Source organism: Polistes dominula, unplaced genomic scaffold (assembly GCF_049000335.1).
Source record: "Polistes dominula isolate Pdom_NZ unplaced genomic scaffold, Pdom_raw_medaka contig_29, whole genome shotgun sequence".
In the NCBI taxonomy this organism is placed as follows: domain Eukaryota; kingdom Metazoa; phylum Arthropoda; class Insecta; order Hymenoptera; family Vespidae; genus Polistes; species Polistes dominula.
The window spans coordinates 1,410,781-1,424,483 of record NW_028300865.1 but is presented as its reverse complement, the minus strand read 5'-3'; the positions used below and the strand labels follow the sequence as shown (position 1 = coordinate 1,424,483).

The following is a 13,703-nucleotide window of genomic DNA, read 5'->3' as shown; positions in this document are numbered from 1 at the left end:
AGGAAGTAACGTATTCATGAAATGCTTTTTTGGATATTAGTTAATCTTAAATCAATTTATATTATTTTATTCACATTGTTTATATATATATATATACATATATGTATATATTTAAGTTTATCACCTTAAATGAAGCTTTCACAGTGCATACAAAATATAAAATACAAATTCTTACAAGCCTTACAATTCTTACATGCTCCATTTAGATAAAATGAAATTTACAATTTTTATCAAAAAATAAAGTTTTTTGCGAGAATTATTGGAATTGTGGAAAAACATTTCTGTTATAGTTCACCAATAATTACGCATTATTAAAGTAACAAGAATATATATATATATATTTAATTTAATGATAGATATGTAAATGATTAAAAATAGAAATGTTGTTAAATGAAGAAAATTAAGTAATTTCCCTGGTCACTTCGTCCAAACGTTTTATATGCTTATCCGATTGTGGCAATACTTCATAAGTACAAATTGTAACACCATGTTGATGACCTGGTGTCCATTCTCCTTTTAAACCAATGTAGTAAATTTTGGATCTTTCCGCTCCACCATTACCAACAAAATGAAGACTCAAGTGATTTACGGTGGAGAATTTAACGACTCTGTTATGAACAACATAAACAATAAACACATTATACGTTGTATTTATATTTAATAATATTTACATACCGTAAAGGATATTCATGTACACCATTTTCATCATTACAAAGTTCAAATTCTTGATCTGCTTCTATTGTAACATCATCAAAAGTCATATGTGGTCGATTCTTATATCTAAATGAAATATTAAAATGATCAAATACATAAGAATATTTATATTTTATTTATAATACTTACAATTTTACTTTATTTGGTCGTGTTTGATCTTCACCTCCTATTATAATAAGTCCTTTTAATTTGACATTTCCTGTAAAGCTGTAACATCAATTAATATTATATTTTATTTTATAATATTACAGTTTCAATGTAAATGAAGTTTGTTAACTTACGGTATATTGAAAAGTAGTTCATTATCGAGATCACTTTCGACGAACTAAAATGAAATACATTTATATATTAATATTTGATATATTTTATGAAATGTTTATCAAAATTTACCTTACTGGTATCTAATCTTTCTTCCCATGGTTTGAATACTGTCACCCCACTATTCTCTTGATATTCATTTAAACATTCAACATTATCTTTATCTATTTTGCTATATAAATTATATTGAACCCCTAATTCTCCATCATTATGTACACTTCCACAACCACATTGATGTTCCATGTTTAATACGTTAATAAAATAATTCTGATTATTCCCTTATAAGAATTCTAACCTTTGCAATTTCTAGAATAATCAAATGTTAGTACATGCGCAATAATAACAAATTTGAAATACGGTTAAATTTAAATATTACATGTGTGTACACACGTACATGTGTCATGAGCCGGGAATGTCGTTGAATATTATTGAAACTTTGAAAAAACAATATATATAAATTTTTAATTTTTTTTTACAATCTTTATATATTATATACTTAAAAATGAAATATCAAAATAGCTGATGGAATTTAAAATAATTATTTTTAACAATACTAACTATAATATTATTTTTAAGAGATTAAGATTTTAAATTAATAATAATATTAAAAGAAAAAAGTGTATAAAATACTCTACTTATAAAATGCAATTGTCCTTTGTTTTTTTTATTTTTTTTCTTTTTTTTTTTTTTTTTTTTTGATAACAAATAAATAATATCAAATGTATATATATATATATATATAAATAATTACCAAAATCTTTGTACGTTAATTGATGCGTTAGAGAACACAAGAAATTTACTGAACATTTTCCAATATACAAAACATTTTGATGGTTGGTAGCGCTGTAGCTGTCAAACGGGCAATTTTGAAACTAGATTTGCCACGTAGCAGCCAATTTCGTAATATTTTCAAATGTTCATTAATAATTTGTTTGATCAAATACGCCTACAATAATTCTTACTATAACCTATTATTAATTTGCATGTAAGTTTGCTTTGATGATTCATAATTCCATTGTGAAATAAAGAGATAATACTATTGGTCGTTACATACAAAACATCTTTTCACATTTCGAATGTCCACCAATGAGTGAATAGTTAAGATTTGTTTGTGTGTGTATGTGTGTATGTGTCATCGTTCGTAAAAAATTAGAACGAAGCTGTCAAAGGGAAATGTAGAATTTACAAAAGATGTCTTGACCTTTCTATTGACTAGTTAATAAAGATTTTCGATATTTCAATCAAATTATTTTGAAGAAAAATAACTAACGTTAATACAAATAACGTCCATCAAATTCTCTAAGTAAATCATTTTGATTTTAATGACAGATTGTTTGACGTTTATTCTCCGCCATCATTAATACAGACAGTGAACTGCCATATTGCTCGTGTTAAAAAGGATTCTTAACTATTTACTTAAAATCGGGTAATATATCTGAATTTAGTGATAGAACGAGTAGTTAATGTGGTAAAAGTAACGATAAGAATCATTTCGAGCATTGTTAAACAGTATAAAGTTTTAGCGTAAACGTGTTACAAGAGGTGAGTAGTACATTTAACAAAATTTTGACATCATCTTTTTCTCTTTCTTTTTTTTTTTTTTATATCCATCGAATAGTTAGTATCAGTAGTGTAATTCAGGTTTGTAGTACCTAAGGTTTGTTCAAGTAACCATTAATTTCTATAATAATCATTTAATTTATGTGTGTTGTCTTTTAATATTACAAAATTTCTATTAACAATTAAATATAATATAACAGTATATATTTATATAGATATATATACATGATTGTACTTTCAGAGTAAAAAATTTCATGTTATCTGATTAATGACGTTCCAATTCTAAATAATAATATTTTTATTATTTGCATCATATAATATAGAAGATGTAATAATTAATTGAATAAATCAAAGATGGAGATTAACATAAATAAGTGATCATCAAGTGTTATATATTTTTATAGGTACAAAATGTCGACTGGACCATACAATTATTCATATATTTTTAAGTACATTATAATAGGCGATATGGGAGTAGGAAAATCGTGTTTACTTCATCAGTTTACAGAAAAGAAGTGTAAGTGGATTTTTTTTGTTTTTTCATTCAAATCATTCATTTAACATTTTTCAATGTTGTGTTATTTTTTGTTTTGTTTTTTACAGTTATGGCTGATTGTCCGCATACAATTGGCGTAGAATTTGGTACTAGAATTATTGAAGTAGCAGGTCAAAAAATAAAATTACAAATATGGGATACTGCAGGACAAGAACGTTTTAGGGCTGTTACTAGGTATTTAAAGTTGATCATTGTAATTGTTTGTTTTGATTCGTACATTTGAATTTTATTGAATAATAACATGAAAATATATTATCTATTTATATATATATATAGATCGTATTATCGTGGTGCTGCAGGCGCATTAATGGTTTATGACATTACACGTCGTTCTACGTATAATCATCTGAGCAGCTGGCTTACAGACACGAGGAATTTGACCAATCCAAGCACTGTATGCAAAATATGATATTGTACATAATGGTATTTATATCTGTAAAGTGTAACTCTCTATTGGCGTGTATTTGTTAGACATTCTTTTATTCATACCATTTAAAAAAAAAGAAGAATAAATAAGACATTAGATTTTATTTAAGGTAATATTTCTGATTGGAAACAAAAGTGATTTGGAAGATCAACGTGATGTAACTTACGAAGAAGCCAAACAATTTGCCGATGAAAATGGTCTTATGTTTGTTGAAGCTAGTGCTAAAACGTAAGCTTTTACTTATTTATGATATTATTGATTTTTCTTTTCATTCTTGATTATTTTCAAACAGCGGACATAATGTTGAAGAAGCATTCTTGGAGACAGCAAAGAAAATATTCCAGAGTATACAAGATGGACGGTAAACAATATTCTTTTTATATGAAATATAATTTATACAATTTCTAAACGCAATTAACTAAAGACATTTGATTTAAATGATTATTACATTTTTCTAGATTGGATCTAAATGCTGCTGAATCAGGTGTCCAACATAATCCTAGTCAACCTGGCCGTACTAGTCTTCAAGGAGTGTCAAATGAACAACAAGGAGGCAAAGATTCCTGCTCTTGTTAGGTTATTATTTGTTTGTATATATAAGTGGATTAATTCATCAATATTATTAATGCATATATGATTTATACTAAGTATAGCAAGCAGATCATCTCTTATCTAATATCCTCCCTTGATCTTTATAAGTGAAGTCTACTTAATAACAAAGAAACAAAAAAAAAGTTAAAGAAAAAAAACAATGTTTCAGGATATTTTTTTTTTTTTCAGATAATAATAATAATAATAATAATAATAATAATAATAATAATTTGAAGTAATATTATCTGAACATTTGACGCAGTATAGATATATATATGTTATATAAAAAAGTTATTTCTCAATGATATCAGTTTTATGGCTGGCATTCCAAACGGTGTATTAACAATGTGGTTTTTACATGGTTATGGCAACTTATATATATTTTGTATACTATATATATTCTGTTGTGTAATTGGATAGGTATAGTGTCTCTCGTACGATATAACAAATTATTCAAGCCATGAAGAAGCCCTTTTATTATTTAAAGTGCAGCGAATGTTATAATGGATATTTGAAAGTAGCTTTGTTGGTGTGTATAGTATAAGTTATATTATATTATATTCTTTAAAAAAAAAAAATTAATTAATATAGGCCTATATACATATATATATATTTCTCATATGTACATACTACATGGAAGTTGATGCTAAATTTGAAAAACTAAACTCTCTGTACGATTTAACAGGCCAAATATGATTTTACAGTAGAAACATGGACACAAGGATACATTTTTGCAATGCCTTTGTTTTTGCCTTCTGACAAGAAAATACAAAAACAAAGAAGCTTACCTTTCCATTTTTTTCTAATAATTATTATTCATGAAAAAGAAGAAGGTGTTCCTGTGCCAGGCAAGAACTTGCTATGCTTGCATATTTTTAATGTTATATTATAATACAAGCTGATAGAGCATGTTTATGTACAATATGATATTTGCAAAACTTGATACTTCCTGTAGTGACATGTGTAGAATTTCTAATAATTTTCAATAGGTCTATTCATTTACCTCTTGCATAGTAAATCTAATTAAACGTATTCATTATTACGAGTGTATTCAGCATCATCGTATTTTTATATGCTAGATTCTTTTCAGCACAAATAAAATGATCTTTCATTGATGAGAATAATAAGCATTATATAAGCATTTTGCAAAGATAATTACATTCCAAATTCTTAGTTAAATGCACGAATATCAGGGAAATTTCTCAATTTGTTAAATCTCATTGCTCTCTCTCTCTCTTTTTCTCTCTCTCTTTTTCTCTCTCTCTCTTTTCAATGTGAATCTTTTTAAAAAATAAGAAGTGTCTTTATACATAACACTATATGTAGATAAATGATGCTTCTGCTGCTTTCCAATAACTATAACAAAACAAATAATTATTTGTTATATACTTGGTTCACATTGCACAGTCCTGACAATTTAATAACCCAAATAAGGAATACAATATTTGATAAAGAATCGTTTTAAGCTTCTTCATCTTCTTGGCTCATTCAATTAATAAATTGACGAATATTAATTTATAAAAATATAAGTTTTCATATTTCAAAATGAAATATATATATCTATTTCTGTAATTATGAGGAAGTCTCAACTATTCTTTTTTAAGTTTTGTATTCTATTTTAAAAGCACCGTTTAAATCCATTTATTGATGTTTACAAAACCAAATCTTTTTAGTCTCTAAGAGTGATATATTCGTATAAGAGGAAGAAAAATGTTTAAAAACAAAAAGAAAAATAACAAAAACAAAAAAAAAAGCAAAACAAGAAGAAGAAGAAAAAATAGTAAAGTTATTTTTAAGTAATTATTTATATATAATTCTGATATATATATATATATTATATATATATATATATTATAATTTCCTGCATTTGTAATATCATTATACAATAGATTAATCAAAATAAACCTGACCAAAGCCTCTTAGATCTATATAAATCTAAACAAATGTGACATTTTTATGGATATGAAACAATTGCAAAATAAAACCTTCATCTAGTTTCTTTTTTTTTTTATTATTATTATTATTATTATTATTATTATTCTTTTCAGTTATCTTTAAATATATTTAAGTTACAAAATTTGTATAATTGATACATTTATTATAAATTCTTAAAAGTAATTTACAAGATTTGAATATTTTCAAAGATTTTTATAATAATTATTTGTAAAAGGTAAAACATGAACAAATTTATGTTATTATCAATTTATTTTTATTCCATTTTCATTGGAATTAATAATTTATCTTTCTTTTTTTTTTTTTTTTGAATAATTCAATAAGTAATCATTTATTTTCTTTCAAATTAAATTAATCGTTTTGATTTACTACGTAAATCATTATCGTTACAAAAAATATTAGGGAACTCGTGAATATTGCAAAATTGCAACATCCTTAATTTTTTATGATATTTTAATCATAATTTTGATCCTTTATCCAATACTCTGTGTATTTACTGTAATACTATATATATATATATATATATATATATATATATATATATATATATACCCTGTATTTGCAGTGAATAAGCAAAAGACATTATTTGCAAGTCTTCATAATTTTGATGAACTTGACTAGCAATTTATTTAGATCAATATCTTAACTAATAAGACATTTATTTAAAAATTATTTTTATTATAATTCATTTGATATTATGTATATTCTAAAATTTCAAGTTTATTAGTTTGTTACGTAACACATGACTAACGTCACTATGGTTAATAGTGTGATGTCACGTGGTACGTGACATAAGTTTAACAAGAGTGTTTGTTTTTTGTTTTGTGTTTGTTATTATGTCAACCATTTTTATATATAAACAAACAGTATTCATTCTGTATATTTTAAATCAATAGAATTAAATTAAAGATTTAATGAAAAAATAATTACAAATAAAATTTAATTATTACGCAATAAATAATACAATTCATCATGGTTAGTGATTAAATCAATAAATAAATTTCCCGCTAAAAGTTGCAATTCAAATGACATATTGTTATTTTGTTTTTTCATTGGTCAATTTAGTGTTTTTTATTTTTACAACAGATACCAATTTCATATTAGTGATTACTTAAATTTATATTTGACGCAGCAAATTGTTTAAAAATCTTTTCAATTATATATATATATATATTTGAATAAACATTTTCCGTAATGACCATTTGTCGACAGTAGTCATTGATCGATTAAATCGTAAAATTAGATTGTTCCTGTTTATCCGATAATTAAATAATCATTCAAAATTATTTCGTTATCAAGAATAAAACAATTTTTATTACCACTAGCCTTGTTTTTGGCAGCGGTATATATTTATGAAATGGCTAACTTTGGAAGATTTAAAACAAAAAACAACCTATATTTAATGTATCATTTAAAACGTAAGTAATATGTCAAAATTGTTATACTTAAGACAAAAAAATAATATTTTAGTAGTACAATGACACTTGATTTTTGAAGTGTTTCATTATTTAATTGATAATTAAAGGGTATAATGTTATTATTAAACAAACACATTGTTTATAGGATCAGGTTTTATTAAAACACAACGTGTTTATGATGCCATGTATGCTGTTGATAGAAAATATTTTATAGATTTACCTTTTTCATATATTGATGCACCACAACTAATTGGATATGGTGCAACAATAAGTGCACCTCATATGGTATTTATTTATATCATATATACATATATACATATATATATATATCATTAATAAGATTACAAATTTGAGATATTTTATTTTGACATTTTTTTTTCTTCTTTCTGAACAAAAACAAAAATGATACAAGTATAAATTGATATTTGTATAAAATATTAAAAATATAAAAAAAAAAAAAACTGAAGAAATGAAAGAAAAATGAAAAGTTGGAATACAAATGAGAATTGTTTAGCATGCACATGTCTTGGAATTACTACAAGACAGATTACGTGATGGTGGAAGAGCATTAGATGTTGGTTCTGGATCTGGTTATTTAACAACTTGCTTGGCATACATGTTAGGACCTCATGGAACTACGATAGGAATTGAACATATTCCAGAACTTCAAGAAAAAGCTAAATCAAATATAGAAAAATGTTATCCCAATTTTCTAACTTATGGACGTATTGAATTAATTGGTAAATTGATATATTATTATTTATTTTCTACTTTTACAATAGATTATTTTTTTTGTAAATTAGTTGGAGATGGAAGATTAGGATATTTACCAAAAGCACCTTATGATGTTATTCATGTTGGAGCAGCAGCAAAGGAAGTACCTCAACCTGTAAGAACTCAGATTTTCATTGAAAATAATTTCATTTTTTGATATATATATCTTGTAATTTATTCAAGTGTTTCATTTTATTTATAGTTAGTCGATCAATTAGCTTTTGGAGGAAGATTGATAATTCCAGTAGGCTCAGATTCTTCAAATCAAACATTAATTCAAATTGACAAAACAATGGATGGAGAAATTGAAAGGAAGTCATTAATGGGTGTAGTATTTATACCACTTACCGATAAAGATTATCAATTGAAATCATTAGGGTTGTGTAGTCTCCAATAAGTGAGCATCATTTTGTTATTTATGATTATAAATATTCATCATATTGTTTTGTAATTAATTTGTCATGAAAAAAAAAAAAACAAAACAAATATTGAATGAGAATGAAACGAAATAATTTATATATTTACAAATATTTCAAGTTTATTTAATAATACATTTTGTGCTAATTCATTTAATTTGTTGAAAATATGAAATAGAATATTTCTAATAAAAAAGTTAACTAATTATTTATATATATATATATATATATATATAAATGTTAAAGAATAAAACTAAGATTATCTAACTATAATGAAATAAAAAAACAAACAAAAAACGTGCAAATAATATTACAACAGTATATTCTGTAATTATTTTTATCATTGATTTATGTCACTTATTATTAATTATATAATTATTCATTATAACACAGATCTGTGTACATGAAACATTTAATTAAGAATGTATAAATAATAAATGCTGATTTGTGTGACTAGAATTTCAATATTTCATATTGCAAATATGATTATAGAATAATATTATTATCAATGATAAACATATATAAATGTGTATACTTATTTATAAAAGTTTTATATGTTGGATAACATTATAAAATTACCATATGAAAAACATTCATGTCGAATGTTGTCAAATAATCATCAAAATTTGATAAATTTTAGTGTCTTAATATAATAAGAATAGTCAAATATTATTTTTAAACTACATCAAATGTTACTATTTTAAAATGTTACATAGATCATCTCATTGATACTTATAATTCTATTATTGTACAAATATATTTTTGTTATTACTTTACAAATGTTTCTTTATATCAATGAATATAATGATTATTATTTAATTAGCTAGAAACATTGTGATATTGTTTATAATAATAATAATTATTATTATTATATTACGTCATAATACCCTGAAAACCATGATTTCAATGGAATAATGTATCACATAAGAAATGATCAAATGTATCTATAATGAATATATATATATATATATCTTGAAGATTTGCTAAACACTCTCTAAAACGAATTTAAATGATGTACTTATGTTTTAATAGTATACAAGGCAGTATAATTAATTATATATATATATATATATATATATATAGATATACCTTAGTTATATTACAAAGCTTTAACCATGTAAAGACTTAGTGCTGCACCAGTTGTTAATCCTATGCCAAGGAAAGCTCCCATCATGGCAGATGCAATTTCTTTTTCTTGTGTATTTACCACTCTGTATATAAAAAAAAAAAAAGATGTATAAAAATGTATAATTTCATTTAACGAACAACAAAAAAAAGAACAATGTAAAATAAACTACACTCACGTTGGAACTAATATGAATGATAAATTACACAAATAACCATTAGTTACAGCAAATGCAATAGTTATTAAAATGTAATATATGTCACTATGAATATAAACAGGTAAATTATGTCTTGGTTGTGCATTACAGAACATTAAAGCTGGTATAAAAATAATTCTTGCTATGCTTAAAAACATGACATAGTATGGTTTATTTTTAGGCTGTAATCAAAAATGTTTTATATATTAATAAAGTTACGTTAGTCATTGTTATTATTATTATTATTATTTCAATTACCATTTGTAATATGCCTGATAAAACTCTACCAGCATAATCTCCTGTGCTAAAAATGAGATATGTTACCACAGGTACAAAGTATACATCTAAAAACAGAAAATAGTTTTCAATTCATTGAATTTATTTCAAATGATTAGTTAATATGTGTATGATGAAAGATGAAATTGAACAAACCATTCCAAGCATATCCCTTTCCTTTATGTTCACTTTCTACTAAGACAGTTATAGCTGGATAAACTGTGAGTGATATAAAGAATACAAGGAATACGCTAATACCATAATGCCACATTTTTTTAATAATATTTATATAAGAAATTGTATGTACTTGTGAAAACATCACTTCTGTATTAACAGAATATTCAGTGTCAATACGTTCAGGAAATTTATCCAACATGTGATGTTTGAAAAATGTCTATAAATAAAAAGAAAATATATATTTATTAATAATACATAAGTGTGTAATAAAAATACTATGTATTAAATGAATACATTCATACAAAATTAGAACAATAATAAAAGATAATATACAGTGTCTGTGTTTCTAATAAATTCTATATATGTAATATGTTAATAATTTTGATCGTTACCATAAGCGGCTTAATGTATATTAATAAGAGTCATAACAAAGTTGTAAATAACCATCTGTGATAAAATAAAATAATATTAACAAATTCTTTTTTAATTGAATTCTCTTATAAAAAGAAACACACATACACAAAGAAATATATATATAAATTTATAATAAACATTAAAATACTTACTGCTTTTTCTAATATTATATATGCAATTAAAGAGAGCAATAATATAGCATCTCCAATAATAAAATACACTAAGCCTGAAACCATAGGACTAGCACCAACCCAAAGTGAAATAACTTCTGCTAAAGCTGTAAATATTCCTCCTAAAGCTTGGCCCCCAGACATAGCTGTTATATATTTTGGAGAAAAACGTCCAACTACACCCATTAAACTACCACCAAAAATAGCACTTGCAGCTGAAAGATTAATTAATGTTTTACATATATATTACATCTGATACATTTTAAATATTAATATATTAGTTTTAATATTTACATACCATTTACAAATGCTACAGTAGTTAAAGTTATGATTAAAAATGTAGCTTGCCCTATAAAAATATAAAATAAGTTAATTCAATTAATTTATTTGTATATATTTTATTTAAATACATTTTACTTACATTTATCTGTATTTATTTTAACAAATACAGTCGTCATTATAAATAATAAAAGAATAATACATTGAGATCCTATCATTCTTGTTTTTAAAGGTACTCTGAAAATGTGAATATTTTTTTTTTTAATCAAAAAAATGACGAATTAAATTCTTACAAAATATAATATTACAAAATTTTTATATATACTTACGATTTACTAATAAATGTATTTAATATTAGAAATAATGTATTTGGTAATGCGCTTGCCACATTTAAATATGAAGTAAAACTAGCTTGAAGATCTGTCTTTGTTTCTAAATTTTCTGTATGATTATAATCAACAGTTCTAGTATCATTATCATGAATTTGTCGAAATTTGTACATCCAATACTAAAATTATAATATAAATATATATATATAATTAAATTTAGTTAATATTTTTGGATACATGTATTAAATAATACTCGTGTAGCTTACTGTATAAATAATAGATTAATATGAAACTTACATCGTCAGCAGTAATAAAAAAACTCCATGGAATTAATACATTTATACCAAGCAGATAAAAAACTATATGGGCAAAGTGATATCTGTAAATAAAGAAAACAAACAATTTATATATATATATATACATTTAGATTTGATTACATACTAATTAAATACATGATATTACACGAGTAATATGTGATAGTAATATAAAAATACCTATCAAGTGGTTCCTCTTGTTTAAGAAATGGTTTTTCATCAGGAATAGATATATTTGGATCATCAATTTCAGTTTCCAAATCATCTTCAAATTCACTATCAGATACACCCCCTAATAAGGGTCTTCTATTAATAGAGTATGACATAATAATGATTTCTAATACATCTGGAACAATGTTCTTTGTTAGAATATTCTTTTTATTTTCATTGATATTGAAGACAACAAAATGGTCTTTTGTTCAAGTATCCTTCTATTAAAAAAAAGAAAAAAATGTAAATGATTCATTATAGAGATAAATTATATATAAAAATATAGTATAACAAATCAATTGTAATAGGAAAGAAAAAAAAAAGAAAAAGGAAATCACATTTACGTACAGTAAAAGTATGCAGAGTGTTGTCCTTCAGAAGTAACCAATGAAAGTAATTTTTTGTAATATTAGAATCATGTTCACTAAACAGTCGTTCAAACTATTGTCGATATTACCAAGCAATTCATTCCTTTTTATATTATGATCCAATATGATTCAACAATATTGATGACATCTGTCAGATCTTATAAGTCTGATTAAAACTCCATAATCTGTTGTTTTTGTTACAAAGCGAAGCGTGTTTGTGTCTTAATCACTTATTAGACATACTTCAAAGTCCCCACCTTATCATAGAATATCTAGGGATCTGTATTATCGATGTATCGTTCTATATTATCGAAGTATCGTTCTGTTTTATCGACATAAGATGATTGGGCGGTAGTAGGTATTTAAGGTTATGGCGGTGCAGTGATATCAAATAATACATTATTATTTTGTTGCAATGGTAAATAGTTATTTGTTACTAATAAATAAAGAATTTAATTAAAAAAGTGCATTTAATAATTGAACTGTTTATATAATTAGGTTAGGTTATTGTATTATTTGATTGTTTGATATTAATATAGTTTTCTTCTTGTTATAGGTTATCATCGTTGAACTTGACAACATACCATTATAAATGCTATTCTGAAAGGGATACACACAATGCTGTATTATTTTATTGCAATGGTAAATAAATATTTTAGTATAAATAGATAGAAATATTTCAATTGAAAACATACATCTATAAATTGAATTATTTATATGTTAGGTTATTGTATTATTTGATTGTATGTGATTAATATAGTTTTCTTGTTACAGGTGATCATTGTTGAACTTGACAGCATACTTTTGAGATTTTCTTCTATTTGAAAGCTCTCTACAAATTTACATGTACGTATAAATGCATTTCTTAAAGGTATATACACATAAATACAAAATAGTAATTATAATAATTAAAAATAATTAATTGAGATATATATATAATCATAATATGAAATATTTGATCAAAGATTTGACAGATTTTTTTTGATAAATAGAAAAAAAATACAGCTTACCTGTACGAAGAAGAAGAAAGCTCAGATGATTAATTTGTCTGAAAGTATTGAAATTTTGTCGTCTACTTTTTCCTAATAAACTAAATAAATTTTGTGATTCATAACGT

At 24.2% G+C, this 13,703-nt stretch overlaps 4 protein-coding genes across 7 annotated transcripts; 2 read left to right on the top strand and 2 right to left on the bottom strand.

Moving 5' to 3' along the window:
• Window positions 1-137: 137 nt before the first annotated feature.
• On the bottom strand, window positions 138-1,890 carry LOC107066437 (PITH domain-containing protein GA19395). 2 transcript variants are annotated; one of them, XM_015321059.2, is made up of 7 exons: window positions 1,784-1,890; window positions 1,427-1,466; window positions 1,105-1,338; window positions 996-1,039; window positions 844-921; window positions 676-780; window positions 138-608 (listed from the first exon to the last, which is right to left on the bottom strand). In XM_015321059.2, the coding sequence occupies exons 3-7, from the start codon at window positions 1,273-1,275 to the stop codon at window positions 401-403; spliced, it is 606 nt and encodes a 201-aa protein (XP_015176545.1). In that variant the 5' UTR covers window positions 1,276-1,338; window positions 1,427-1,466; window positions 1,784-1,890; the 3' UTR covers window positions 138-400. The 2 variants fall into 2 exon arrangements, with proteins under 2 accessions (XP_015176545.1, XP_089026045.1); XM_089169919.1 differs by lacking the exon at window positions 1,784-1,890 and having other exon boundaries at window positions 1,427-1,547.
• Rab14 (RAS oncogene family member Rab14) lies at window positions 1,848-6,165 on the top strand. Of its 2 annotated transcripts, none has more exons than XM_089169900.1 (7): window positions 1,848-2,017; window positions 2,997-3,109; window positions 3,196-3,322; window positions 3,425-3,542; window positions 3,685-3,803; window positions 3,868-3,936; window positions 4,034-6,165. In XM_089169900.1, the coding sequence occupies exons 1-7, from the start codon at window positions 1,863-1,865 to the stop codon at window positions 4,149-4,151; spliced, it is 819 nt and encodes a 272-aa protein (XP_089026026.1). In that variant the 5' UTR covers window positions 1,848-1,862; the 3' UTR covers window positions 4,152-6,165. The 2 variants fall into 2 exon arrangements, with proteins under 2 accessions (XP_089026026.1, XP_015176544.1); XM_015321058.2 differs by lacking the exon at window positions 1,848-2,017 and adding an exon at window positions 2,171-2,574.
• A 725-nt stretch (window positions 6,166-6,890) lies between these two features.
• Window positions 6,891-10,010, top strand: LOC107066350 (protein-L-isoaspartate(D-aspartate) O-methyltransferase). Its single transcript, XM_015320889.2, has 5 exons — window positions 6,891-7,537; window positions 7,683-7,822; window positions 8,052-8,277; window positions 8,341-8,426; window positions 8,514-10,010. Exons 1-5 carry the CDS (start codon window positions 7,477-7,479, stop codon window positions 8,706-8,708), a joined length of 708 nt encoding a protein of 235 aa, XP_015176375.2. The 5' UTR covers window positions 6,891-7,476; the 3' UTR covers window positions 8,709-10,010.
• On the bottom strand, window positions 9,777-12,860 carry Ent1 (Equilibrative nucleoside transporter 1). 2 transcript variants are annotated; one of them, XM_015320904.2, is made up of 11 exons: window positions 12,567-12,860; window positions 12,189-12,439; window positions 11,992-12,073; window positions 11,695-11,873; window positions 11,508-11,602; window positions 11,385-11,435; window positions 11,069-11,301; window positions 10,482-10,719; window positions 10,308-10,393; window positions 10,032-10,231; window positions 9,777-9,938 (listed from the first exon to the last, which is right to left on the bottom strand). In XM_015320904.2, exons 2-11 carry the CDS (start codon window positions 12,332-12,334, stop codon window positions 9,827-9,829), a joined length of 1,422 nt encoding a protein of 473 aa, XP_015176390.1. In that variant the 5' UTR covers window positions 12,335-12,439; window positions 12,567-12,860; the 3' UTR covers window positions 9,777-9,826. The 2 variants fall into 2 exon arrangements, with proteins under 2 accessions (XP_015176390.1, XP_015176391.1); XM_015320905.2 differs by having other exon boundaries at window positions 12,189-12,354; window positions 12,567-12,859.
• Between the last annotated feature and the right edge of the window lie 843 nt (window positions 12,861-13,703).

What these genes read in the sequence shown, in the direction of transcription:
- LOC107066437 (XM_015321059.2), bottom strand. Translation starts at nt 1,275, where the DNA reads ATGGAACATCAATGTGGTTGTGGAAGTGTACATAATGATGGAGAATTA. An exon ending in GAACTACTTTTCAATATACC is followed by an intron (nt 922 to 995) that starts GTAAGTTAACAA and finishes TTGATGTTACAG; the next exon opens with CTTTACAGGAAATGTCAAAT. An exon ending in CGACCAAATAAAGTAAAATT is followed by an intron (nt 781 to 843) that starts GTAAGTATTATA and finishes TATTTCATTTAG; the next exon opens with ATATAAGAATCGACCACATA.
- Rab14 (XM_089169900.1), top strand. Translation starts at nt 1,863, where the DNA reads ATGGTTGGTAGCGCTGTAGCTGTCAAACGGGCAATTTTGAAACTAGAT. An exon ending in AACCTATTATTAATTTGCAT is followed by an intron (nt 2,018 to 2,996) that starts GTAAGTTTGCTT and finishes ATATTTTTATAG; the next exon opens with GTACAAAATGTCGACTGGAC. An exon ending in ATTTGACCAATCCAAGCACT is followed by an intron (nt 3,543 to 3,684) that starts GTATGCAAAATA and finishes ATTTTATTTAAG; the next exon opens with GTAATATTTCTGATTGGAAA.
- LOC107066350 (XM_015320889.2), top strand. Translation starts at nt 7,477, where the DNA reads ATGGCTAACTTTGGAAGATTTAAAACAAAAAACAACCTATATTTAATG. An exon ending in TTTAATGTATCATTTAAAAC is followed by an intron (nt 7,538 to 7,682) that starts GTAAGTAATATG and finishes CATTGTTTATAG; the next exon opens with GATCAGGTTTTATTAAAACA. An exon ending in CAAAGGAAGTACCTCAACCT is followed by an intron (nt 8,427 to 8,513) that starts GTAAGAACTCAG and finishes TTTTATTTATAG; the next exon opens with TTAGTCGATCAATTAGCTTT.
- Ent1 (XM_015320904.2), bottom strand. Translation starts at nt 12,334, where the DNA reads ATGTCATACTCTATTAATAGAAGACCCTTATTAGGGGGTGTATCTGAT. An exon ending in AATACATTTATTAGTAAATC is followed by an intron (nt 11,603 to 11,694) that starts GTAAGTATATAT and finishes TCACATTTTCAG; the next exon opens with AGTACCTTTAAAAACAAGAA. An exon ending in TACTGTAGCATTTGTAAATG is followed by an intron (nt 11,302 to 11,384) that starts GTATGTAAATAT and finishes TTAATCTTTCAG; the next exon opens with CTGCAAGTGCTATTTTTGGT.